Source organism: Centroberyx affinis, unplaced genomic scaffold (assembly GCF_046629955.1).
Source record: "Centroberyx affinis isolate AG114_WGS23_722 - 3 ecotype Tasmania unplaced genomic scaffold, CSIRO-AGI_Caff_v1 ptg000142l_1, whole genome shotgun sequence".
Lineage (NCBI taxonomy): Eukaryota > Metazoa > Chordata > Actinopteri > Beryciformes > Berycidae > Centroberyx > Centroberyx affinis.
The window spans coordinates 147,501-174,895 of record NW_027278840.1 but is presented as its reverse complement, the minus strand read 5'-3'; the positions used below and the strand labels follow the sequence as shown (position 1 = coordinate 174,895).

At 45.0% G+C, this 27,395-nt stretch overlaps 1 protein-coding gene across 1 annotated transcript in view; it reads right to left on the bottom strand.

Moving 5' to 3' along the window:
• The window catches only part of pkd1a (polycystic kidney disease 1a), a 71,933-nt gene that overhangs the window by 14,534 nt on the left and 30,004 nt on the right, over nucleotides 1–27,395 (bottom strand). Inside the window, 33 exon segments of the mRNA XM_071531439.1 lie at nucleotides 8–86; nucleotides 300–498; nucleotides 501–516; nucleotides 806–855; nucleotides 1,327–1,437; nucleotides 1,555–1,681; nucleotides 1,796–2,006; nucleotides 2,115–2,258; nucleotides 2,393–2,563; nucleotides 2,795–2,990; nucleotides 3,153–3,417; nucleotides 3,992–4,169; nucleotides 4,397–4,721; nucleotides 5,011–5,099; nucleotides 6,629–6,961; nucleotides 7,525–7,669; nucleotides 7,903–8,046; nucleotides 8,564–8,723; nucleotides 9,484–9,700; nucleotides 10,054–10,375; nucleotides 12,025–12,165; nucleotides 13,288–13,440; nucleotides 16,395–16,545; nucleotides 17,013–17,467; nucleotides 17,622–17,921; nucleotides 18,043–18,243; nucleotides 18,392–21,018; nucleotides 21,235–21,365; nucleotides 22,240–22,415; nucleotides 23,244–23,375; nucleotides 24,065–24,547; nucleotides 25,059–25,445; nucleotides 26,533–26,798. Coding sequence (XP_071387540.1) covers nucleotides 8–86; nucleotides 300–498; nucleotides 501–516; nucleotides 806–855; nucleotides 1,327–1,437; nucleotides 1,555–1,681; nucleotides 1,796–2,006; nucleotides 2,115–2,258; nucleotides 2,393–2,563; nucleotides 2,795–2,990; nucleotides 3,153–3,417; nucleotides 3,992–4,169; nucleotides 4,397–4,721; nucleotides 5,011–5,099; nucleotides 6,629–6,961; nucleotides 7,525–7,669; nucleotides 7,903–8,046; nucleotides 8,564–8,723; nucleotides 9,484–9,700; nucleotides 10,054–10,375; nucleotides 12,025–12,165; nucleotides 13,288–13,440; nucleotides 16,395–16,545; nucleotides 17,013–17,467; nucleotides 17,622–17,921; nucleotides 18,043–18,243; nucleotides 18,392–21,018; nucleotides 21,235–21,365; nucleotides 22,240–22,415; nucleotides 23,244–23,375; nucleotides 24,065–24,547; nucleotides 25,059–25,445; nucleotides 26,533–26,798 — 9,085 coding nt within the window.

The window sequence follows — 27,395 nt, the reverse complement described above, 5'->3', positions numbered from 1 at the left end:
AACTTACAGATCAGCCATTTCACTTTCATCTGCCTGGGGAAAGAAGTTCTGCCCATCTGCCAGGATGTGCTTGATCAGATCCTCATCTGTGAGAGAAGAAGAACTTGACTTCAGTCTGGACTTGAGTGTTACCGTTTGACATGGACAGTATCAATACAGAGTAATACTGGACTGTGTAATGTATTAATGTACTAATTAAATGACCTACCTGCACAATAGTTTGTGCAAGCCAACTGCTGGTTTTAACATGTGATCTATGTGACAATATCTGATCAGTACAGTCTTACAGCTTTGTGTACCTGAAGAGGTGAAATATTTGTTGCGCTGGCCAGTCCCTTCCTCGTCGTCGGGGTTAAAGGTCATGTCGACACCTAGATGCCTGCTCCCCTGACCCCTCTTCAGCCTAGGCAGCCCTGCCCCAAGCCCCGCCCCTCCCACCACAGACACATCGCTCAGCAGCTCCGGCCAATCCTGGTCCTCCGTGTCCTCCTGCTCAGCCATGCCCAACTCTCAACACTGCAAAGGTGTGAAAGATTTCAGCAAATGACTCAAATAAATGAATTAATGCACAGAAAATGTATATTTATGACAGAACAAATCTATATTTACACAAACACTGAGTTGTTCCATATTTCTCTCCCAACCCCAACTTTTCTTCTTTGTCTCTCCCCCATATTTTCACTTTTCTCTTTATTTCTTTATACTTCTTATCCTCCCCCTCTCTCTCTCTTCTCCCCTCTTCCTCTGACAGCTGAAAATTTTATGTGTAACTTAAAACTATTGCCATGGCAACAGAGTAACTCACCTTTTGGTTGACGGAGTGGGCAAATCCACATTGGTCTCTTCTGAGTTGGTCTGAGAGAGAGAGAGAGAGAGAGAGAGAGAGAGAGAAAGAGAGAGAGAGAGAGAGAGAGAGAGTGAGAGAGAGAGAGAGAGTGTGTGTGTGAGAGAGAGAGAGAGAGAGAAGAGAGAGAGGAGAGAGAGAGAGAGAGAGAGAGAGAGAGAGAGAGAGAGGAGAGAGAGAGAGAGAGAGAGAGAGAGAGAGAGAGAGAGAGAGAGATACAGACATAGACTAATTAGCTCACCAGGGCAAAGCATTACATTTTTTCTACACGCTGCCTCACTGCACTGTTCCTTTCTTTTCTTAAACATGCCATAAAACTCTGTACCTAATTTAGCACTCAAAAGGTCACAAAAATCATGGAGCTCATTTTACTTTCATATTAATTCCATGGATAAGGAAACAAAAAAAGTGTAAATTAAGACGACTATGAGCGGTAAACCAATTTGATTAAATGCCAGTCGACATTTCCCATGTGACAATACCTCGCCATTGTAAAAGAGGAAGGAACTTCCTGCCATGGAGTTGTCCAGAAAGTCATCAATCTCCACCGACTCCTGGTCCACCTGTGGGGGCACCTGCTCCACGGACACACACTAGTGTACACACACACACACACACACACACACACACACAGATGTCAGGTTCATGTACGGCCTATGTGAGGCACTGAAACCTTGATCATGTGTTTGTTTGTTGCTTGTGCCTGTTACCTTGCTGCGGCTCATTCTGAAGAGTGTGAAGACGAGCAGGTAGAGAGGGTAGACCAGCAGACAGCTGACCAGACCTGCTGCCACTGTCTCTCCACTCAGTGATGAAAGCCTAGACACAGCCCTTGGGCTGCAGCACAGGACGGCATTAAAATACAGAAAGAACCACCAGGATTGGTAACTTGGACAGTCATAAACGCAGCTGGACAGAAACAGACAGAAACAGACAAACACGCTCCTGTACCTGTATCTCCTGTCCACCACAGTGCTGTACCACAGTGTGTTGGCCATCAGACAGAGCTGAAGTAACACGGCACAGCATGTTGCCCTCTGTAGCCGGGTAAAGGGACTGCGGGTGGGCCTTTCCCATAGCGACAGCCACAGGTGACTCTCACACACCGCCCTCTGCAGCTCACACACCAGGAGGCGGGGCAACCGGCGAAGCACGGCCTCTTCTGCAGTGCGCAGGAAACATGAAGTAAGGCGTTAGAGAGGGCAGGCACCGACCAACACTGGATGTTTACAACCTGAATTGGACATTTACATTGTCCACAGTTTCTTACCTGAGGCCTCCACCTCAATCTCCACCCGTCCATCAGTCTTCTCGTTGTCTACTGACAGCCACTCCTCAACCAGGAAGTAGTAGCTGCTTCCTGTCTGCAGGTCTTTGACCAAGATGTACTGCAGCATCCATGCTGGGGACAGACCTGAGGGTGGGGGTGCATAGAGCTAGTAAGTTCTGTACTATAGTAGTTGTAACAAATAATGGGTAGCAATAGTTACTTTACTAAGTTTACGTTTCTAAGTGCTAGTAACTACAAACTGGTGTGTGTGTGTATACCCTTGTTGTCATGCCAAATTCGTAGTTTCCACACGCTGCCCAGGCTGGTATCGGTGGCAATATGGAAAATGTCAAGGGCATTGCGCACGAAAGCTCCTCTGCTGTCTAGGTGGCGGTGTCCACTGCGGCTCTCGCGCCCGTACAAACTGATTCCCACATGAGCCGTGGTGCCTGGAGGGAGAGGGGTCAGAGAAACACTCACTATAAATCATCAAGTATCGACAATATCCATCAACTTTTGAACTCGGCACAACCTGTTTTAAAAACCCTCTTCCCATCAAGTCTTTTGTTTGTGGTGTATTTACATAGTTAATTCTACCAGGCGCCTACTGACCCATTAACCAACACCTAACCTGCTGTCTCACAATGACACTCCCCCTTGGCAATGTGACCTGAACTCACCTGCCCCTCGGCTCCAGCCAGTCTTGACCTGGACCTCGTACTTGAAGAGTCCATCTCGGCCACAGAGCGGAACCACACCCGCCCGGCGCAGATCCAACTGGTCCAACTTGTGTAAAATGGCCGCAGCCACAGCATAGCATAGCAAACCCAACACACACACCAACAGCACGACCAGGCTTGGGGCACCAGAACGCTCCTGAGGGAGAGAAGGGGAATGGTTAGATGGTGTGTGTCTGTGTTTGTGTGTGAATAAAAACCTTACCCCATAACACTTGCAAACAGTGTGTGTGTGTGTGTGTGGGGGGGGGGGGGGGGGGGGGCATAAGCAGTTGAGTGAGTGTTTCATTGTGGCACTGACTGGCACTATGAAGCTGACGGAGTCGGCTGGTACAAACAGGTCTGCGGCGAAGGCTGTGAGGTGCCTGGTGCGGCAGACCGCTCTGCTCGCATTGGTCTCTGCCAGCGGCACCATGCCATCTGTCCGCCACTGCTTCTCACTCTCACTGAAGTACTGGCACAGAGAGGCAAACACCCCGACTTCCAAGCGCACACCCACAGACTGGGAGGCGGGGCTACAGGCCGAGGTCACGTTGATGAAGTAGTCCAGCGTGGTGTCGTAGGACCTGTGGAAGACCGGACAGAGGTTACACTTTTGATTGTTACTATGAGACCGATGAACTCATTGCTGTAGTGATCAGTGTTGCCCTTGTTACTGGAAAAAAGCAATAAATTAGACATTACTCTTTACTTTTATTAAAAGTAATCAATTACTTTACTTATTACTTCTAGAGAAAAACTTACACTACTTGTTTCATTATTTTTGCGGTGCACTCTAAACCGATTGTGCTAGGCTTACTTGTGTTGGGCCAATAAATATTGTAGACCTAAGCCCACATGACCAGCAGTAATCTAAATAATGACAGACATTCTGGCTTTCTGGATCATATTTACCACTTTGTTGGCTTGTTCATGTGCACTCTACTCTGATATTTCTGACATGACTGAAAGGCAGGATGTCGAGGGAAATCTTTCTGTAGATATTAGACCAATAAAGAGGATAAAAAGGCTGAAGAATGTCATGCAAGTAAGGACCGATCTGTTAGATCTGTAACAAACAATGACAACAAATTCTGAACTTTCTCCTCGCATATTTAGTATACATCATATTACATTGCGATGGATGAAAGTGGCACTTACTCAGGGGACAGGAAGAAGGTGTATTTCCTGTGGTCAAGATCCCGCCCCCTGGTCATACTGAGTGTGATGCGTTTCCTCTCTGTGCAGTTGAACTCATTGGGTTGTTCGTGGGAATGGAGGTAGGCTGTGATGTACGGCTCCTCCTCTTCCTCTCCTCTTTTATCCCTCTCTAAGTTGTCTGGAGGAGGAAAGGGGAAAAAGACAGAGTAGAAATTCTGTTTATTTATATAGGTTTTAGAGAGGATAAGACAAATTTTATTGATCCCTGTGGGGAAACTGGGTTAAGAAAATAAAAATAGATATGTAAAACTATGCAGGGAACAGCATGCTATATCACCAAATGACCAAATCAGAATGCAGTGCTATTCATTAATGGTGAATCTGGTGATGAGGGTGAGAGTTTACCCTGCAGAGCGGTGAAGTTGAGCTGGACAAACAGCCCAGCCTGCCGGTTGCTGTTCCTGGTGCTGACCCTGACGACGACAGAGTCACAGTGGCTGATGTTAACGGCCCCGGCCGTGGGGACCCCTCCCGTCCCGGACCCCTCGGGACCCACTTCTCCAGCCCCACCGGCGCTCCCGTTGTTAATCGCGACGGTGATGGCTTGACTGTCGTCCAGCCCGGCGATCGGGATCTGAGTGCCGTTCTCTGTACGGAATTCCATGGACGCCACTTCGGTGGAGACGGTGTAGTTGGCCACATAGTTGAAGGGGAACGGGTTTGGCTCCACCTGGGGGGAGAGAGAGAGGGAGGGAGGGAAAATCATCAGAGGGAGAGCAGTGTGCGGAAGACAGACAGATTAGATGTGATAGAATTGTGTCTGGTGGGTAATGACAAAAAAGGAAAAAAGTAGAGACCACATCCCCTCATTTGTCAGGTATGTGTTTGTGTGTGTGTGTGTCTGATAAGAGACTGTGGGGCCAGGAGCTTTTATTCAATCACTCTGACCGACAGGCTCTTTAACAGGCATCAACAGAGAAAGCTCAAAAGGCAGCTACGCCAGATGTTTCCCACCGTACCTGAAACAGCAGCTGCATGATACTGTTTCCTGAAGCAGCTCGGCCCAGACTGCTGTTGAAAGCTCTGGGGATGGAGAACCGCTGGCACTCTACAATATAGCAAAGAATAGAATAGAATAGAATAGAATAGAAGAGAAGAGAAGAGATTAAATTCAGGGTTCTTACACCTTTTCCAAAGTCATATTCAAGCACTTTTCAAGGTAATATCTGGTTTAAAGGTTTAAAGGTTTGGAGCTGTAACCAATCAGTTGGTGAAAATACGTCTCACGAAATAAAATAAGTGCTAATATGATGATTGGGGTGATCTCAGGTTGGGCTGGAGCTGCATTACGAACGAGGGGAGAGGGATTTAAAAAGTGTCTATGACAGTGTTAAAAAAAATTGAACATTATAGGCATCATAAAAGTAAACTTTATGGCAGAACAGTTGTATTGGATTGTAGTATAGTAGTAAGAGATGATGACAGGACAACAAGGGGGGAAATGAAGTGGAGTCTGTAACTTAGTACCGTTAACATTATTAGCTATGTCATTTAAAGGTAATGTTAGCTGTTACGTTGCATATTCCATAAATGAATTGACATGCAATACTAGTAGTACCACATTGTAGACTCTCTCGAGGATTTGGTCCTCGTTTCAACCATGATTTGTATTTTTCGTTTTCAAGCATTGAAACTCATTAAAACGGCAACCTCCCAGCATGTCGTCCATTAGCCTGTGTGAAAGGCAAAAGCAATTAGGCTCTCTCTCTCCGACTTAGTTTATTTCTTTATCTAAAAATCAAACTATTCAGTCAGATAGCGATTTATTATGAAAGTAATGTAATTAATGTTACAATTCAAGCAGTTTCAAGCACTTTATTCAAAATCCAAGCACTTTTCAAACCTTGAAAACACCACATTAAAATTCAAGTGTTTTCAAGGATTTCGAGCACCCGTAGGAACCCTGTAAATTAAAACACCAATGTCAACTGTTATAATTCATGTATATTTTTCCCCACACAGTATAAAACTTGAAGGCACTCAGCAGAAAACCTCTGCAAACAGTGGACAGTTCTCCAACTTGCAAAGCTGCAGCCTCCGTGACGGATTACGTTTGTTTATCATTTGTCTTCCGGGTTTAATTTTCGACAAAACAGCATGTGAATGCAACGCTGTTTAGCAGCTGATACGGATGTCGGACTTTCCCACCAGCACATGAGTTATTAGTTACGGCTAAAAAACGCTACTAATCGTCTCCCTAATTGTCTACTGGCAGAAATCCCAGATCCAGATAATCACAAGTAATATTCCATGACATTTTCATATAAATAAATACATTTTGCTACTCTCGATTGCTGCTTGATATAATGCAATAGTGATTCAACCTATATTCAGTTCATGAAAGCATTTACATTTGCTTTTCTGAACCCCCGGTGTCGGTGTCATGATAAAAATCCTCTGGTGCACAGGAAGTGGTGCGTTATAAGTTTCCAGCAGCAGCAACAGCATTTGTGTGGAATAAATAGAAGAATAAGAGTAAGTAAAGCATACATACCATCCTTTAAATTCACATACATACCATACAACATACATACCAACATACATTCCACATACACATATATGCACACACAGACCCACCTGGGCTGTTGTTGCCATGGTAGCAGAGCAGGCTCTGGGGGTCAGCCAGCTTCCCCGTGGCAGCGATCTCGGCTCCCCGCAGCACCAGCGGCTCCTCATTGAGCACGCGGGCGTGCATGAGGATCAGCATGAGCACAGAGGACAAGCTGTAGGCCTTGGCCGCCACGCGCAGAGGGTGTGGCTCCAGGGAGGAGGGGGAGGGGTCTAAGGGGGCACCTCCTTGATCCTCACCAGAGGAGGATGAGAAGGAGGAGGAGGACGAGGGGGACTCCAGGTAGGGGGGCTGGAGGTAAGCCTGGGAGGCCGACTGGCTGACCTGGTGGATCAGGTCACCTGGAGGGAGGAAGAGGAGGAAGATGAGGAGACAAGGTAGGTAGACGAGGAGGGATGAAGGGGAGAAGAAGAGAGGGGGAGAAAAGTTATAGTTGAGCGATGTTGTTCATTGCCCCAGCCTCCACCCAGTGTGTATGAAATCTATATGTGTTATGAGAACACATATAGATGTCCCAATCAAATTTTCCCTTTTCTGGCACTAGCTGGCCTTTGGCTGGTAGACATGATGACTCTCTGGAGGAGAAGTCAGCTGGACATGTCCATATCTGTCAAGTTTGCCCTGAAACTTGTCATCAGGTGATTATCAGGAAAAGTTAAATTAAGGTTGAACATCAGCTTTCTGGAGCGCATCAAGCGATAAACAAGAATGAATGATTGTGTTGTTGTTCCCCAATTGATATTACGGTTTACTTTCATCCATTTTTACCCTTGAGCAAGTTTTCTAATTTTGGGCAAAACAACAATACTGTGTTGAAGAAGATGAAAACATGCACATGCACTGACACGTTCACAGCAAATTGAAATTCTACTAGGTCTGGCACTTTTTGTTTTGCTTTCCTTACCCATGATGGTGAGGATGTTGTCAGCGATCTCAGTGGGAGTGACGGTTCCCTGCTTGGTGTCAGTCTGCAGAATCTCCAGCATGGACTCCAGCTTGTTCAGAGTGCTGTTCTGACACTCCTCACAGATGAACTCTCGACTCACCGCCTGCAACACACACACACACACACACACACACACACACACACACACACACACACACACACACACACACATACACACACACATACACACACCTTATGGAATACTGTCATTTGCTTGCTTGTCTGTTTCCTTCTTTTCTTCTCCAGTCCTTCCTTCCTGTGTTTATTTGTTTGTTCTGTTCTTTCTATCTTTTCCTTTCCTTCCCACCTTCCCTCCCTCCCTCTCACCCTGCTCACCGTGCACTGTGCCAGAGCAGCGGAGGTCTGCTGGATGTCATTAACAGTGTTCAGGTCCAGCGCAGTCAGGGCTCTGGTGATGTCACTGCGGACGCTGACCCGGTAACGCCGCTCATCAAAGGACACCACCGCCGACTGCTCATACTGGAGGAGAGAATTTCACATATGAATATATAGTTACAAACACATACTTCCATGGACACAAACAAAATGATGCACACACACACATCATAAGTTTCAAAAGGATTTATCAAGAGTGTGCGAAGAGTGTGTGAAGCTGTTTGCTGAAACGCCAATGATCAAATAAATATCACAAACTGGAAAGAACACTGTGCAACTATTTTCATATTCTTTGCAGAGATGGCAGAGTTTAAAAAATAAGAACTCCATGCCACAGCTGCTGTGGAAAACACCATGTATTTAGCACTGATTGATCTTTCAATTATTAGACCATCAGATTAAGAATTATTAGACCATCAGATTAAGATTGAAAGGTTTTATAAAGATGGAGGAATACCTCAAGGAAATGAGTGACACATCTGTCCAAGTCAAATGATACATAGATTATGTATGGACAGTATCTACCGATGTAAAAATGTATTCAGTGGATGGACGGATGCATAATGCATGTTGGGGGGCTGGACAGACAGGCCTTTCCTACCTCATTCAGAACTGTAATGAGAGCCAGCGATAACTCTCTGACCCTCTGAGAGTCTCCCTGTTTCAGCAGCTCTCTGAGTTTGCTGCCTGTCAGCTCAGCCAGCCAATGGGGAAGGCTGCTGTAACCAGGGGGCGGGTCCGGCAGCACCACCTCGATGGACCTGGACACACACAGGCGCAAAAAATAGTGTTACTGAATGTAGTGATGCTAACTTTCACACATTTGTGTGGACGTGTGCACATATGGGTGAGAATGCTGTTGTTACGTACGTGTTTGCATGTGTGTAGGGCTGCAACCAGAGATTATTTTCATTATTGATTAATCAATTCATAAAATATCAAAAATAATGACAAATGCCCATCACATTACCAGAGCCCAAAGTGATACTTAAAATTACTTACTTAGTCTGACCAGAAGCCAAAGTAGCCTATTAATTTTATAGTATGAAGGGTAACCTGCAAATGTTTGGCATTTTCACTTGATAAATGACTAAAACGATTAATTGATTATCAAAATTATAATTGATCAATTTTCTGTCAATCAATTAATCGGCCCATGTGAGTATATGGGAGGCAGGGTGGCCTAGCAGTTAGAGAGACCATCCTGTAATTGGAAAGTCTCAGGTTTGATCCTTGCCACGGCTAATGAGCCAATCAATATTCTGTTGAAATGTCCTTAAGAACTGAACTCCTGCTTGCTCACTCATTATAAGTCACGCTGGATTAGAGCAACAGTTAAATAATCACAAAGTGATACTTTGTTGACCCTGTAGTGAAATTCCCCTTTGGCTTTTTCCCTCCACAAGAAGGTCAGAGGATCAGCAACAGAACAGCGACCCTGGAGCTAGCCTGGGGCGTGAAACAATGGGCCGCCCTACCACCTGTACTTGCCTAAAATGTAAGCAAAATAAGTGTAGTTACTTGTTGAGAGCGGTGATGGCGGCTCCCTGGTGGTCCTCCACAGTGATGGACACAGCCACGCGGTTGCGGGCTGAGCTGAACCCGGGGGGCAGGAAGGCTGAGTGCTCCGGACTGCTGCCTTTGTACACGCAGAAGTCCTCGCAGAGGTCTTCTCTGCAGCGTGTCACCAGCAGGCTGTAGAGCAGAGGCGTCCCCGAGACCCCCATATCACTGTAGCCTTGAGGGTGAAGGGGGGGGGGAGGGAGACAAGAACAGATGGTGATGGAGGGAATATGTGATGAGGAGTGAGAGAGAGAGAGAGAAATGTGAGCAGCTGCACGGTCTCCTGTGAAGCCAAATCTCAAACACAGCTAATGAGACGAGACAGTTTTGGCATATGAAACCAGAAATGGGAATAGAGAGGGAAATGATATCATATCTGACAGACCGACACCATTAGATAGTTCTAACTATGAGAGAGAGAGAGAGAGAGAGAGAGAGAGAGAGAGAGAGAGAGAGAGAGAGAGAGAGAGAGAGAGAGAGAGAGAGAGAGAGAGAGAGAGAGAGAGCACACCTTCCCTGCCTCCCTACCTGAGCAGTTGAAGTGAACGTGGTCCAGCAGCGTGCGTATCCTCCATCCTTCCCCGTCTCCGTCCCCGTACTCCCCTCCTCCCCCCTCCCCTCCTCTCAGGTGGCACTCCCCACCGGCCGGGGGCATGTTGGGGTACAGCGTGATGGAGGCGGCGCCTTCGCCGTCCAGGTTACCGTCGGTTACGTGCAGGGTGAAGACGTAGGAGTCGCCGTGGCGCAAGACCCCCTGCCGCAGAACCAGGTTCATGCCGTCACTTCCTGTGGTGGTGGAGGAGGAGTCCAGGACCAGAGTCTCGTTACCCAGCGTCATGGCAGTCCAGCGCTGAGAGAGAGAGAGAGAGAGAGAGAGAGAGAGAGAAAGAGAGAGAGAGAGAGAGAGAGAGAGAGAGACAGACAGACAGACAGACAGACAGACAGACAGACAGACAGAGAGAGAGAGAGAGAGAGAGAGAGAGATACTGTTAGAAATAGGAAGCATGGAGGGAAGCAAGCATAGCAGGGATGGTATCTGGTGTGAGAGTAAATGATTTAGAGGCTACCAGAATGTGAAACAGGGTGAGGAGGGTTACTTTCAAAATGTCAAAAATCTGTTATTCAAGTCTCCAGTGTATCACTCAAACTCAGTAACATGAATGCATGACTTCCAGTTCCTATTGGGTAACTAAAAATTAGGGCTGTCAACGTTAACACGTTAACGGGCTTTCTAGGTACCCGTGGTTGTATAAACAAGCTGAGTCAGCTAAGCCGGGGAAATATGATGCAGAAAGGCAGACTGTTCAGTGGAAGACTGAACGAAACATGCCGGTGTTCAAAGCGCCAGACAACAGTCAGACTATAATCCAAGAATGGGCAAATTGATTTTTTTATTTTGTTTCATTTATGGGCATAGAGACCCATAAATGAAACAAAAATAAAAAAAAACAGTGTGTTGTGTTTTTTTTTTTTAATGTTGTTTTAACATGCAATTAAATATGAGATTAATCACAATTAATTAATCATGATAAAAAATACTCATTTGACAGTCTTTCTATAAATGCAAATATCTAACTTAATATCTAACTGTAATGGATCACAGTTACAAATTTCTAGAATCAAATGTAAACCAATTATGGACAATCTGTAATTCTCCAACCCCGATGTTGTTGTTTTTTTTTTTTGCTGTGTAGGAGGCTATGAAAAAAAAAAGGTTAGATGGATAAGGGATGAGAGTGACACACGTGTCAAGGACAAAATTTCTTATGAGGAATAACATTGCGATTCCATACAGGCTTCACAATGAACTCAGGGGGCAGCAGGGAGGCCAAGTGGTTAAGGTGGTTGTCCTGTAACCAGAGGGTCACTGGTTCAAGCCTCAGTGTGTCCAAGTTGAGTCTCTAATTGCTGGAGGGGTGCCGCTCCTGCCTTGACCCTGTGCTGTGACCCTTCTAGTATATGTGAGAGTTACATACGCAGGCAGGCATATCCAAAGTCCATACTACCTCTGTGTAGTATGGAAGCTAAAGTGTAGTACAACATAAAAAAAAAACATCTGAGCACAATCAGCTGGTATGTGCAGTTTGAGGCCCAGTGACTCAACAAGTATTTTGTCTTTAAAATTGTTTCCCTGTGCTAGTAAGAACATAACATATTCTCTCTGGCTCCGCTTCCACGATGACCTCATTCACACACCCACGCACTGCTCTGTCATTTGCCTGCATGAAAAAAAAAAAAAAAAAATCCCAGGGAAAGTCTGAATAAGGGAGAGAGAGGTGGAGCAGCAGAAGAAAGAAGGCAAGAATCTCGAAATTTTGACTTCACTGTCGCTTCTGTGGTACAATGACCTCATTTCGCTGAGACTGGGAAAGTATGATTTAGTCGGTTTGTGTGCTTGTGCTTCTGTGTGAGTTTGTCTGTGTGTGTATGTGTGTGTGTGTGTGTGTGTGTGTGTGTGTGTGTGTGTGTGTGTGTGTCTCTGTGTCTGTCTGTGTTTACCCCACGGTGGAAGTCCTGGCAGTTGGTGCAGGTTCCTCTGAGATAGACGTAGGAGTTCTGGCTGACCTCGTAGATGGACTGGGCCTTACAGGACACACACTCCAGATACACCATGGGAATATGGCCACTCTGGACGAGCACCTGGCACACACACACACACAGATCCAACGTAGACATTTAGTGATTTAGGCAGTGGATGGGATGCAACCACTCAAGAGGTAGATTATGATTATTAGTCCAGTAGACAGAGAACTAACTTCCCAACCACTTAAAAACACATTACTGTCCTTAGCTAACATTTATCCCCCAGTTTCTCTTTCACTCTCTTTCTTTTGTCTTTCTTCTATTTGTCACACACACACACACACACACACACACACACACACACATGTAACACATGTACACACTAATATGCACACATATGTATAGCACATACTGTATGTCTTATGATGCGTTATGTATGTCTCTATCCTTATATTCTCTATTTCTTGCTCCACCCTTTTACTATTTGCAGCTGCAATGACCCACTTTCCCAATCAAGATCTTCGACATTTCATCTTATTATATTGATCTGTCAAAATATTTCGCCATCAGCAGATTATTGCTCCAACTGTTATCCGAGGAGTTAATGCTCTGATTATTGCATCAGACACACCAAGTTAAAAAACTTTGGAGATGGAAAGGGAGAAGATTGGAAATTGTTGAAGAAGGGGTGGGGGGTCATGAAGTAAAGAGGCTGGATATTGTGAATAATTTATGTGAGATTTGTTATTGTGTCATAAACTGAGTGCATCTTCATGTTTGGTCTGAGCAACAGTTTAATAATCATTAATAAGAGATATCAGTTCTACAAAAACTTCCATTCTGGTGAAACAAGTTCTTAATGAATCCACACCCACTCCGAGAGAGAGAGAGAGAGAGAGAGAGAGAGAGAGAGAGAGAGAGAGAGAGAGATAGAGAGAGACAGAGAGAGAGAGAGAGAGAGAATTGCGCAAAAAAAAGTTTAACTTTGGTGAGAAACATTCTTAATGAATCAACACTCAACACTCCATCTCCCTCCCTCTGGCATTTCACTTTCACTTTCTTTCTAAAAATTTGACTTTCATGTTAAAAAAAAATGGGGGAGAGAGAGAAAGAAACAGAAACAGACAGGCAGATAGACAGTTAGATAGATAGATAGATAGATAGATAGACAAGGTTTCCAGGCTTGAAAGTGTGTGTGCCTGTGTGAGCAGCCATGTGCATAAGGATGTGCGTACTTACAGTCTGTGTGGTGGACTCCGGTGCCATGCTGTCTTTGCCGACAGTCAGTTTGAAAGTGTATTCAACGTCGGCCTCCAGCTCGGCGCCAGAGATGCCCAGCACCGGCCCGCTGGAGCCCAGGCCAAAGTTCAGGCTGGAGCAGTGGGCCGCACCCTGGAAGCAGAGACAACATGAGGGAGATGGAAGAGAGGGAAAGTGAGGGAGAAACTGGGGGCGAGAATTGCAATAGCGTTTTGTTTACGAAACCAGTTACTTCTACATACAATACGAATATGGAGGTAGCAAAGAGGAAGGGTCCGGCAAGGAATAGCATTACTGATCTTCAGAGAAAAGCAAAATAAGTCAAAAACAGTGTTAAAGTGCATGTTTTTGTATTTAGAGTGTGTTATAAAAAAAACCTCAAGTCTATCATCTCCTCCACACTGAAGCCAACAGTAATTGTGTCCAAGGTGAGGACAGTGGCCATGGAGATTTGATCAATTGTATTGCTGTCAACTCCTCTCCATCTGTTTTGTTATGAGTCCTTCAACCACAGCGCACAGTTTTTCTCTTTTTATATATGTTCTTTTCTCACTCCAGCTTCTGTCCCTACCTCACAGCTGCAGCCCATGTTTGATAGACATTTCCCATTTAATCCCGCAGGCACATGGATGCTGCGTTAACTCGGCTCGTCAGTCATGTCCTCAGTCTTTACAGTGTCCTTTGAAACGCCTTCACCTCTATGTGGCCTCCCCGCAAGCTGGGTAACCTTGCTTCTAACTCTATGCAGCGCTGGACAGCTGTGTGTGTATGTGTGTGTGTGTGTGTGTGTGTTTAATTGGGCAGGGTGGGGGAACAAAGCACCAGCTGTGGAATGCTGAGTTTATCTCTAAACAGTTACATAACCCTTTAGATGCCTGTCTGTCTGTCTGTCTGCCTGCACACACACACACACACACACACACACACACACACCCTCCTGCTGCACACACCCATCCCACTGGGCCCTGTAGTGGTGTTTTGCTGCACAGGCGGAATCTGTTTCTGCCCAGCCAAGGAAGAAATTTACACTCATACACACGTGCACATACAGACACACATACACGTACATTCATATAACAGACACACTCACAAATTATCCCAAACCAAATTGCTGCCAAGCCTCACTGAAGGCAATTACAAATACTCGGTACCAGATGACCATTGCATAATTTTTCACTAAGAGTCTCATTTGCAGAATCTATTCCATCCTCGAAACTTCTACAAATTCACCATTAAAAAGCACCGCTAAAATGCCTGAGAGTGCATTTTGATTGGACAATTTGAATCTCTTTTATTTCAATAAGGCTCAAGTCGGCTATGTGGCATACAGAAACAGAGAGAGCGAGAGAGACAGACAAAGAGGGGGGAGAGAAAGACACACACACACAGAGAGAGAGAGAGAGAGAGAGAGAGAGAGAGAGAGAGAGGAACCCATCTTGAAAAGCCCACTGTAACCACAAAGAAAGAGAAAAAGTAGAATGGCAGAGAAGGGAAAACAGCTAAAACTTAAATGGCATTTACCAGCCAATACACAGTTTGGCACCAACAGTTTTTCTTTTTCACTTGGAACATTTTAATGGTGGCACAGTGGCTTTTAAAGAGCCGAGTCCTATTTCAATAACAGACATAGCATGGCGGACCATAACTGAGGGTGAGGGAGGGAGAGAGAGATTGGAGAGAAAGAGAAAGAGAGAGAGAGAAAGAGAGACATTATTTCCCAGATGGGATCCCAGAGATAGCATTCCTTCTATCCACCCGGGCTGCCGCAGATGGCTCAGTCAATTAGTGCAACACCACAGCAACTCTGTTGTGCTCTGCTCTGCTGTAGTCTTAGGGCACTAGTCACTAAAAAATAGCCACTAGTAATACTTTGTTACTATCTAGTGACTAATAGTTCTTACTAGTAATTTTAAGTGACTGATATCAACTATTCTCATTTAGATATCAAGATGTAATTTAAATATCTACAACATATTATTATGTATTTTAAGTAGTTTTTCATCACTCACTAGTCACTACTTTAATTAGCACTGGTCTCTAATCCAATTCTGCTAGTTATTATTACTACTACCAGTACGCATTTACTAAAGACTAGTTGCTATTCCACTCTTCACTACTGAGAACTCCATTGTTAACAGTTGCTATTGAATAAGGACTAGAAGTTTTTCAATAATGTAACAATATTCCATTTTATACAGTCAACATTTTCAGTTTGACTGGTAAAACCTACAACTGTATGATCAACATCTAGTTTTAATCAGTCATCAAATGCTTAAAAAAAATATTTAAAAAAATATGATAAGTAATAACAAAAATAATGATGTTCATTTGGAATAAAAACAATAAGTTATCAGAATATTACTAATCACTATTTAATAGCAGCTGGTAACAACAGAACTATAAATATAGAAATAGTTTCTGGTAACTAAAGGATAATAACTAGTAGAATTACATTATAGACTAGTACTAATTAAATGAAATTAAAAGTTGATATTTAAAACGTACAGCCTCATAGGATTAAATTAAAAGACTGCTTAGTATTTTACCAGTAAGAACTGACTAGCGAAATTTTGATTAGTCACTAGTAACTATAAAACAAGTATTAGCATTTATTAACTTGTTTCTAGTAAAAAGAGAAAAGTGACGTAAAAGCCAAACTAGTCACTGGTACCTCTTAAATTACAGTAGATCTAGTATCTATTATATAGCAAGTAGTAAGTAATTAAAATGACCAGTGACTAAAAAAGTAGTACTAGTGGCAAATTTTTACTGACCTTTTTAGGGAATAAATGATAAAATGACGTGCCATAATTTACAACCTGAATGCAAAAAAAAGCTTTTGATTTCTTGCTGAAGACCTGTACTTCTTAACAGGCTCTATCTAACCTATCAGGAACAAGACAGGGGTGTACGCTTCCACCGAGTCACTATCAGATACAGTTTCAACAGAAAATGAAGATCCATATAATCCAACAGTATTTCATGACAAAGCCAGCATTGGGATGGTTATAGCTGACTGAATATTTGAATTATGAAGTTAGCAATTCTTTGTTTTGGGGTGATTTGGTTGCCATGTGCGCCCTTACCTTGGAGGTGCTCTGGCACTCCCAGCGGTAGTAGAGTAGTGACTGGCTCTCTGGGTCCATGTTGGGGTCATAGGACTGCTCCGCACTGAGCTGCAGGTCCTGGGTCCTCGACCACACCCTGTAGTTACCCCCCTCAATGATGGGCACCAGCCTGACAAGGAAAATGAAAAGGTATCACATTAAACACAAAAACAAAATATAAAGAATAGAAAGATAAAATAGTGACATTTTTAAATGTTTTATTCACTTAATCCTAACCAGTTGTTAGCTTGTTGGCCTATGTATCAGCACAGTTACAGTAGTGAAAAAAGTAAAAGTTTACATAAAAGTTAACATAAAAGTTTAGACACTGTAATCTATCATAGTTATACATTAAACTCTCAAGACAAGGAACAGAGGAAAATTTCTCTGATGGTTTTAAAAATAAGAGGAATAATGTTAAACATTACTTCTATAACACTCCTCAAAACAAAGTTACAAAGTGTTGTACATGATATAAAAACATTGGTGCAAAAGAAATATTAGGAGTTAAAAACAAAAGGGAGAAAAGTGTAACCTGCAGCTCAGCGGAAAAGGATCAGTGCCAATACTCAATGTTCCTAGTGTTTCTCCACTAACCTGGCAGCCATTACACTGAGTTGCAGACAGGCGGCCTTCCTTAGCGGCACACCTTGATATGACAGAGAGAACACCACGGTGTAGTTCCCTGCCGCCAGCGCCATCTTAGGCACAGACAGCTGCAATCTACGCATGTCCACTTCCGCCGGGAGGGGAATGGTAGAGACTGGCACGTTCTGAGAGGGCTGAGACAAAACCCCATAGTAGTCGGAGGCTATCTTGCGGTCTTGGTCATTGTTGCAGTCAGGCGTAGACAGGATCTGCCAGAGGTACTGCGCTCCGTAGCGATCGCAGCCTTTCAGGTCCACATTGGCCTCCACCAAGGTGGGCTGGGAACGCCAGATGGCCAGACGGGGAGCTTGGACCACCTGAACTTCTGGCTCCTCACACTCCAACACCCTGATGTTCACCTCCACCTGGGCCTGCACACTGCTCACCAGGTTACTGCAATTCACCTAGTAGGGAGAATAACAAGTTGGTGAGATGACGCACCAGATCCCAGTCGATGCTTTCACAAACAGCATGACAACTCGATTTATCTCATATTTTATGGATCAACAAGTATTTCATGGATTTACATATGGATCAACGTAGTTCGAAGAAACATACTTTGACCAGGTACTGTCCCGGGCGGCTGTACTCATAACCCACGGTTGTGGTGTTGGTGGGAAGTGGGGTAGATCCATCATCAAAGTCCCATAAGCACTCGACAGGATTAGATCTGGGTGTGATTGAGGCCATCAATGTCACTGTCTTATTGATGAAGGTGTCACGAGGCACTGCATCCAGCACAGCGGCGGTCAGGAGGTTCTGGACCAGGATGTGTTTGGTGATGTTCTGGCCGTGAAGTGCGTTGAAGGCCTTCAGATAGATGATCAATAAACCAGCCTCTTCTGGTGTGTAGGACACCTGTGCAATTTAATAAGACAAATCAAAATTTATGCACCTGAACAGCCTTTTACATGCTTACTGTATTAAGATGATGATAATAATAACAATAACAATAGGTGTAATATTTAAATGATCTGACCTCTTTGCCCATATGAGGTGCAGGGTGGACGTGGTGCAAATCAAATGTCCACAGAAAGTGAACAGGTTTTCCTGTTAGGATGTTGGCCACAAAGTTTCTCTTCACACCGACAGGGATGGCAGCTTCGCAGCAATCCAGGATGCTCAGTCCACGCACTGGCTCCATCACCTCAACATGGAGGTGGTGTCTCTTGGAGCTCACCTGGATTCCCACATTGGAACAAATGAAAAACATGTGTACCGTGTTTTAATTAACCATTTGCCATTCATAAGAGAAAAAAACTGAACAGCCAATAACATCTCTATTACTGTATATACTTTTATTTTAAATCTTTCCCCTTGGACTTTACCTGATTGAGAGCCGTGAGATTCACCATGTAGGTATCCACCCTGCTGAACCGGTGGACGTAGGTTTTGTTGACTTGAGGGATGACAGTGGCATCTCCACTGATGCTGAGGATCAGACGAACATCTGAGCCTGCTGTCATGGAAATGGTGAACTCCACCCCCTCACCGACTGCTACAATATTTTTACTGGCCCTCAACTCCAACCCCTGGATCTTTTCCTGAACAAAGAACTCTCTGGAAACCACTTGCCCACTTACATCATTGGTAGCATTCAGACTAATGATGGTTGTCTTCGGCTCAAGGAAAGTCAGAGAGGTTTTTCTTCCTATTTCTGTTCTACCCCCCAACAGCCACATCCACGTCACATTGGTTCCTGTCTGGACCTCCCCCTGGAGCGAGATATTGACTCCTGTTGCCACGTAATTCTGCTCTGTCACATTGGTAGCTGTGAACCTCAGCCCAGAAATGACCTCCTGGACTCTGACAATCTTTGACACAACCTCTGAGCTGACCTCGTTGAAAACCTCCACGCTGACCAGCTTCTGGCCAGGACTGGTGAAGGTGTGGTTCACCCAGGGCTCGTTCCACTGCAGAGCATCCCCATTTACAGACCAGCGGTACTGCAGATTTGAGCCCTCCTTAGTCAGTACTGTCAGGTTAGTTGGGGCATTGACTGCAACCGGGTTGTCACTGATCCATAGATACACCCCCCCAACTGGGTCCAGGAACTGGATGGTTCTGTTGACAGACAGCTGGCCCAGGAGGTTGGCTGCACGGAGAAAGATGTCACATGGACCTGGTACAGAGAAATTGACATCCACAGTCTTCCCACTTAGGTTGAAGGCTGAGCTAATAGGGTCTACCTCTCTGATGAGGTTCCAAGTAAAGGACATGTTGGTTCCTTCCCTTAGTGCTGCCTGGAGGTGGAGAACGCGGTTTGTAGCAAAGCAGCAGCCCGCCAATCCAATGCTTCCGCCTCCTATTTCCTCATCTGCTAAAATCTGCAGCCCCTCAAGCTCGCGTTGCACAAAAAGGAAGATACTTGCTTGTGCAGTTCCTACATCGTTCTCTGCTGTCACAATGATGTTGAAGGTCGCTACAGAGCGAAAAGTGTAGAACATGGTGTGAGTCCCTGGAATTGAGGTGCAGCGGTCACACAAAATCCAGGAGAACCGGACACCATCACCCTCCTCCATCTGGGCCTCAAAGTGGACTGAGGCATTGAGAGGGACGTTCACCAGGCTGGCGTTGACCGCAAGCCCACGGATTGGTGCGAGCACGGCTACAGCTAAAACAGTGTGGTTCCTGCTAACCGTGTTAGCTGCTGTCAGTGTAATATTGTGGTTTCCTGAGACGTTGTAGGCATGGATGATATTCTGGCCTGTAAGAACTTTCCCGTCTCCAAAGTTCCAGGTGTAATTGACATGGGAGGCCAAGGAAGAGGTGGTGAAAAGGTATGGTTCCCGAAGGGTCAGGTTATTGGACCTAGTGCCGTTATGTTGAATAATAATTGGACCTATGGGCATCTGAACTTCAATCAGGACACTGGTGTTAATAGCGGAGATGTTATTGAAGACGGTGACAGTCACTATGTACTGACCTGGGGTTTTATAAGTAGTCACTTTATTCCCAGAATCATGGATCAGTACAGAGTCTTCCTCCGTGTCAAAGTCCCACAGGTAGCTGTAGTTAAACTCTGGCTCAGCTCTGGCATGGAATCGTATCTCCTCCCCCACACAGAAGTGTGTCTTTTCAAGGGTAAGGGTGACGTTGGCCACAGCTGGCTGCACACAAACCCAGTTGAAGTAGTTGACCTTGGTTGCCTTGTTGACCCCACTGGAAAGAAGCAGAGAGAGGTGGTAGTTCCCACTGGACCAGTAGGTGTGTGTGACCCTAGGAGTGCCATGGTGGGTCTCATTGGGGCTCCCATCCCCGAAGCTCCATTCATAAAGGTGAGCCGATGCGTTACCAGAAACCCAGGCCTGGAAGGAGACAGGGCTCCGTTCTTGGACACACCCAGACGGTTCCATCCTCACAACCTGGAAGACAAACACCTGGACAGGTAGGATGGTCCAGCCAGAGCTCACAGCATTGCTGGCAGTCACATTCACTGTGTAGTTGCCATCTTTGATGTAGGTATGCGACACCTGAGGCTCAGCTGTGGTGTAGTTGGTCCCATCGCCCATGGAGAATGTCCAGGTGATGTTATTGCCTGAAGCAAGGTGCGCCCACACTGTAGTGGAGCTGTTGAGCTCTGTAGGAGAGGAGCTCTCTGCTGTTAGATGTTCAATCTCCTCATACACGAGCATGTCAGCACAAGCCTCCATTGAACTGATAGTGTTGTTCACTGATACACAGACATTGAAGACTCCACTCTGTGCGTAGGTGTGCGGCACTTGCCTCTCGCGGCCCTGCAGCGGGGCAGAACCATCTCCAAAGTGCCAGGTGTAGTGGATGCCATAGGCTGAGGGCCAAGCGTGAGCCTCAAAAGCCGCTGATTTGCCAGCTAGGAGGAGTCGAGGCTGTGTCTCTATGTCAACACGATTGAGGATGCTGTAGATGTTCATGACGATGCGCTGGCTGATGTTCTCATAACGGTTGGACACTGACAGAAGCACTGTGTACACTCCTTAGAGGAAGAGGAAAGACAGGGAGAGGGAGGAGATAGACAGCAGAGACAGAAAATGAGGAGAAATAAGTCATATGTCACTATCTACCCTCAGGTCTATAACATTCTAATATTACATAAATCGCTGCAACATCAGGCTTTGGTGGCTGCTATTCCATTATTCATGATTGCACGCTAGTACTGCTGTGATGTATAGGGAGACAGGGATTAAGTTACCTGGCTGGGGGTAGACATAGGTGACGTTGTTGCTTAGGAGCACCTGATTGGGGGAGTCTGAGCAGAGGAGGGACGGGGCGTAGGGAGGCTTGTATTCAAACTCTTTATAACCTCCATCACCAAAAGACCATCTGCAGCATACAGAGACAATGGAAAATCATTAAAGGACTACCTTGAGAGGAATGGTGCTGGAATAGATGCATTGAAACCAGTATACATTTCCATCCACACACACACAGAGACACACATATACACACACACACTCACAATCACTAGCTGGAAAGTGGAAATCTTGTTTGACGAGGCAATAGAGGGTTTGGAGAGGGAGAAGTGGAAACTCAAAACTCAGGAAGCCTCCCTGGACCAAGAATGGTGAGAGTGGAGGGAAACTAAGCGAAAAAGGGAGCAAGAGTTGGAGGGTGGGAATGTGAAAAAGGGAGGGAAGGGATAGAGTGAACAAGAAAGAAAGAAAAAGAAGAGGGAGGGAAAATTCCTGTCAGCAATCTGCTCTAACCACACGGTTATAAATCCAAGACTCTGCATATGATTGCTGCAGTGCTATTACAGAGCACATGAAGATGAAAACAGAGAGACAGAGAGAGATAGAAAGAGAAATAGAGAGAGTGAGTGAGAGAGAGAGAGAGAGAGAGAGAGAGAGAGAGGGAAGAAGAAAGGACTACTCAAACACAAACAGATGTACCGTATATTCACAGACATAAAAATAAAAGGAGTGAAAGAGGGACACAGAAAAATACAAAAACAAAGGACAGCTGTCCTGCTCTATCTATCTATCTATCTATCTATCATATTATTTTCTTTCAATCTGTTCAGTAGGTGTGATTACTTATTGTATTATCTTAAGTACTCTATTGTGTAGATCTTAGCTATATCCTGTTCTCTACTGCCGCAAGGACCCGATTTACCCATGGGAATCATTCAAGTTTAATCTAAATCCAGTCTAATCTAATCAATGCTCCTGCCCATCTGTCAGCGGCCTGTTCATACCGGAAGGTGGCGGCCACAGACATGTCCAGGAGCACAGAGGCGGTGAGGGTCTGAGCCGAACCCTGAGTCACCACATCCGGCACGCCCGTTACTGTGAGGTTGGCCATGGGCTGCAGCCGGTCCACCGTCACGTTGAAATGTTCTGTTAGGTTACTGACATGGTTCATGGCTGTGACCTGGAGGAGACGCAACACAACGGGTAAGACTACAGGCACTGACCGGTCTAACTATGATCTCACGCAACACTCGAGGTGCAATCCTAACATTTTCCAAAATATCAACATGCCCTCCATTTAAATTGGACTGACTGCATTCCCTGGTCTGACCATTAAGTCAGACCATGTTAATATTTTAACTTCCAGGCAAAAAAAAGTGATTTTAATGCAGGGAGTGTTGCGCCTACCTATTCTGACTGATTCATGATTTTTTCCTACTATTCTGCCTTGCTTCTCCACCGTTTTTCTTTCTTTCTTTCAGAGTATTCTATGCAGTTAAGAGAAAATACACCGATGGGTACCCTTCCCTCTAAAATCCGATAAAGATGGCTGATTTCTGTGTCTCAAAGGCTGAAATGTTTCATGTTGTTTCGTTGGGCAGCTTTTCCATGTGTTTACTGACCAAACTGGCATCAGTACAACTTTCATTTCCTGTCAGATTTTTGTATTTGCCAGATACTCATACTGTTTTGTTTCTGATTTATTTTAGCAATGTATAGTACTGTCAGGACACCAATAAATGCTATGGAATACAACATTGTAGCACATGATTAGAAAAAATAAAAGTAATCCTAATTCTAATTCTAATTGGTTGGTTTAATTTGCATAAGAAATTATGTCAATGTTTGTGTATACCTTGTTAAGAGGCTGGGCAGGGTGATACATCAGAAACAAGTCAGTCACATAACATTTGAATAAAGTCCATATATGAATGGTAACAGAAAAGAGAAATTGACCTGTCTGACCAGAATTTGACTCATATTGAATTTAAAAATGTGAGAGACTCACTGTGAGCTTGTAGACGGCAGCGTTCTGGTAGATGACATTGAGAACAGTGTTGTAATAGGTGAAGTAAGGCTTATCATCCACTGTCCACTTAAATGTAGGATTGGAGCCTTCCTGCACTGATGCTGTGTAGCTCTGAAACACGCACACACACACACACACATACAAAGATGATGATGATATAGCAAGGAAGTATGTATACTAGGGTTGTTTCCCTCCTCAACACCGGCCATACCATATATACCGCCTGTCGCCACTAGGGGGTCTAAGCGCTAGCAAAGTCAGCGTCAATGAAAGTGAAACTTAAAATTCCTCTCCAAACTGTATTAACAGCATTTGAAAACGTAACAGTTTTTAAATCAGAGGTTTATAACACTGCTCAACACTCAGAGAGTTAATGTGAGTGCAGTGCAGATTCTGGCATATTGCCCTTCTTTAGGCTCCCATTGGATTGTACTGGACATTACTGTCACTAGGTAAGGACAAATAATTAATCCTATTCATCCTATCTGTCATATTAGTGATCAGATATTAATAATCAGTATGTTTTTAGTATGTCCATTTATCATTTAGTAGCCTGACTTGAACATGGAAGCTCTGAATATGTGCTTTTATTTTACAAAATACAAAATAACGATATTCCCGGTGTGGGGCTAATAACACCGGTGTGGACTCCAAGACCGTATGCCACCGGTAACACCGCCCATTGCGACAATGTATACAGTACAGTATGCATAGTATCAAACATACAGTCTCATTAATACAACCACCCTATACCGGTTAAGTACACACACACACACACACACACACACACACACACTCACCACGACTGACTCCATCAGCACCCTGTGTGTAGGGTGTGGCTGCACCACCAGGCCTCTGAGCGGCTCTTCCAGACGGACGACCACAGTCAGGCTGGCCTCCGTCACATTGCTGTGCGCCTCCAGCTCCACTTGCACCGGGCCTCTCCGCTCCTCCACCCCCAGCCTTAGATCCAGCACTGCAAACAGGCTGGGCTCCGCGGCCTCCACCCCCGACCCTGGGCTCGGCCCGGGCTGACAGAGCCCCGGGCTGGAAGAGAATTCTGGGGGGCAGGCGGACTGGAAGATCACGCTGTGGTTACTGCCATGCCGAGACACCATAGTTATGTAGCGAGACTGGACACGGAGCAGCAGCCGGGTGTTGTTGGGCTGCAGGTAAAGGGTTCCATTCTGGGAAGGGGGGTGGAGGACTGTCAAGCCCAGAGGTGGCACCACCCGCACCGGGCATGATGCTGAGACTGGGTAGGATGGCTCAACAGAAGTCACCTGCAATATATCAAAGTTAATTTTATGTCCTTCCTTTATGTCACTATGCTCATCAGGATAATTAATGTAGGTAAAAAAAAGATGATTTATCCCAGCAAACATTACATTGAAGAGATGTTGATGGCCTACATAACGTTGAAAACCTGGGTAAAAATAGTGCCAAAATGAAATTTGAGATGACGTCTGAAGCTACACACATTCAAATGTAAACTCTCATGCATGTCAATTCAAGACTTAGACATATTGCACAGATAACACTAAGTCCCAAAGCTGCTAACTGCATCGTTTTGTGAAATCATAAACATCTTTCTAATATCTGTTCAAAACAGTTTCCAATATGAAATTTTACCGTGCCATAATATCATATAAACTTTTGTGCTTGTTTGGGTTTGACATTGAACCTGCACGTCATGTAAACCGAAGGGGTAGCACATAGCCTCCTGCACGTAGCCATCTGTCAAATGCATGCTGGGATATGATACACGCTTAATGACTTAGCAAAGAGCCTGACCAGCAGGTTGTAGAGTCCTGGCTGTGGTAGACCAGCTGACAGCTGGGGTCCCTGCAGCTGGGTCTCACTCTGTCCCACGTAGAGCACCCTGACGGGGCAGACCACTTCCCCCAGCCAGCCTCCCTCGCCATCCTCCACCAGCACCTCCACGTCGAGCTCCGGGTCGGGGACAGGGTCAGCGTCAGTGTCATGGTCAGCCGAGCCGTCGGTCGACTGGCTGGCGTTGCTGGCCCAGAACCACTCTGATTGGTTGAGAGCTAAAACAGGTTGTTGCCACTGTGAGTGTGGGGAGGTGTGGCAGCGGAGGAGGGAGGCGGGGCCAGCGTCATGCTGCAGGGCGATGACATCACCAGGGGAAACCAGGAGGTCCTCCAACTGTTCTCGCACCTGAGAGAGAGGGATAAGGAGGGTGGATGTATACCATGTGAAAACTTTGAGTTTTCTTATTACTTTGGTTGGCACTGGGTCTCATGAGGTAGTTCTGAGAGTGAGAGATGGATTTGAAACCATCATAAATATACATATTATTTACTAGACATATCGTAAAACTTTATTTAATATGTCTGCAAACCATATTTAGGTACATTAGAAGAAGCACAGAGTAGGTACTGTATATAACTGTGTGTTTATATTTACTTCTGTATCATAATATACAGTGAGCGGTGGATTTATTTGGACAGTGATGTTTTCAGTGTTCCGGCTGCACAACTATGGATATGAAATGATCCAATGAGATATAGAGCTCTGCATCCCATTAACATCACCAGACTCAATATCCTGTTGCCTCTTTGCAGCCTTTTTATAGTTCAGTGTATCTCTGTGGATCCAGTTGTAGACTACATCTGACTCTAATGTACTCTGAGGCATGATAGAGTACACTGTTGGCTAAATGACTACAAGTAAACAAGGGTCTGAGTTATTAAACCAGGTTCAAAACATCATGCTCCTGCATTAGAACTTCATGATAGGTATAACTGACTTTAGCAGTTGTTTCTCACTATTAAATTCCCCACAGAAGTTCAGCAGACAGATTAGTAGGGGCTGCCTATCTTAAAACTATGTAGCAAGAGCAAGAAAAGTTGAAGCGGGTTTGTTATGTCGGACTTGTTCTTCATGCTCATTCATCCAAACTTGTATCCAACTCCCTCAGAGTAAGTTCGAGGCAGATACAGATGTCTAGAGGCCATTGTGTTAAAAATGTAAAAAAATTGGTCTACAAATGAAAAAATGACTACTTTATTGAATAGAAACTTATTCTGTCTCTGCTTTTGTGGCAGTGAAATGGCAATAAGTCTTTAACTGTTCATCCAATCTGGCTGTAAAAGCCATCAAATTAAAGCTGGCAGTCTACATCTCTCTGTTCCCGGGTTGTTTCACATCCAAAGAGCAAAAAAGCTCTTTGGATGTGCACTAAAAGCACAAAAAACTGTGTCCTTGATGAACTAATTTTGCACCTCAAAGTATATTCTCTCACCAGTATGTGTGCAGCGGGTCCTGCAGGTAGGGTGAAGGGCACCTCATTCAGTAGGGTGTACCTGGGCCTTAGCACCCCAGGGGGCAGGCGGTGTGCCTGGGTACAGTTAGGACAGGAGGATGGCTGGCAGGGGCTAGAGAGGGCCAGGCAGCGGCCCTGGAACGGGCACCACTGCTGCAGTGGGGGGCAAGAAGAGGGGGGTGAATGGAGCCTGGCGTCACTGGGCACACACACAGCCACTGGAGCACACACTGGACCTCCACAACCTAGGAGACAGACGGATGGGTGTGTGTGTGGGGGGGGGGGTATATGGATGAGAAAGGGGGTTGTGTGAATGTGTGCACAGAATTAAATAATAGAATTACATTCAATCTATTCATATATTCCTATTCATTAATTTCTTCTTTTAAATAGCAAATTTCCTCTAGGGGGAAATAAATTGACAACTGACAAACTTCAAGGTGCAAGTGAAAAAATACCAGAAAGAGAAAATTAGCAGTATCTTGAGCTTTTATTTTTTGTCAATGTGTGTATGCACTACCCTTTCACTTTTTTATTCAACAAGCAAAATGGAACAAAACGGACAAGAATGCCCGGGATTAGGGGAGAGAGGGAAAGAACTGGTGGATAAGAGTGATTAATTATTTGATCAAAGAGCTGAAATTGAAAAAGCAAATATCTCTAAGACAAGCCAAAAAGTCTAAACATGCGGGATGTGCATGTGAGAGAAATGTGTGTGTGTGTGTGTGTGTGTTTGTACTGGGAAACCAGCCAGTGTGCTGTGCTGATGTCCTTCTCCCAGTAGGGTCGGCTAGACTCGCTCTCTGTGTAATTAATAATGTCAATATACATTATCCTTTCCA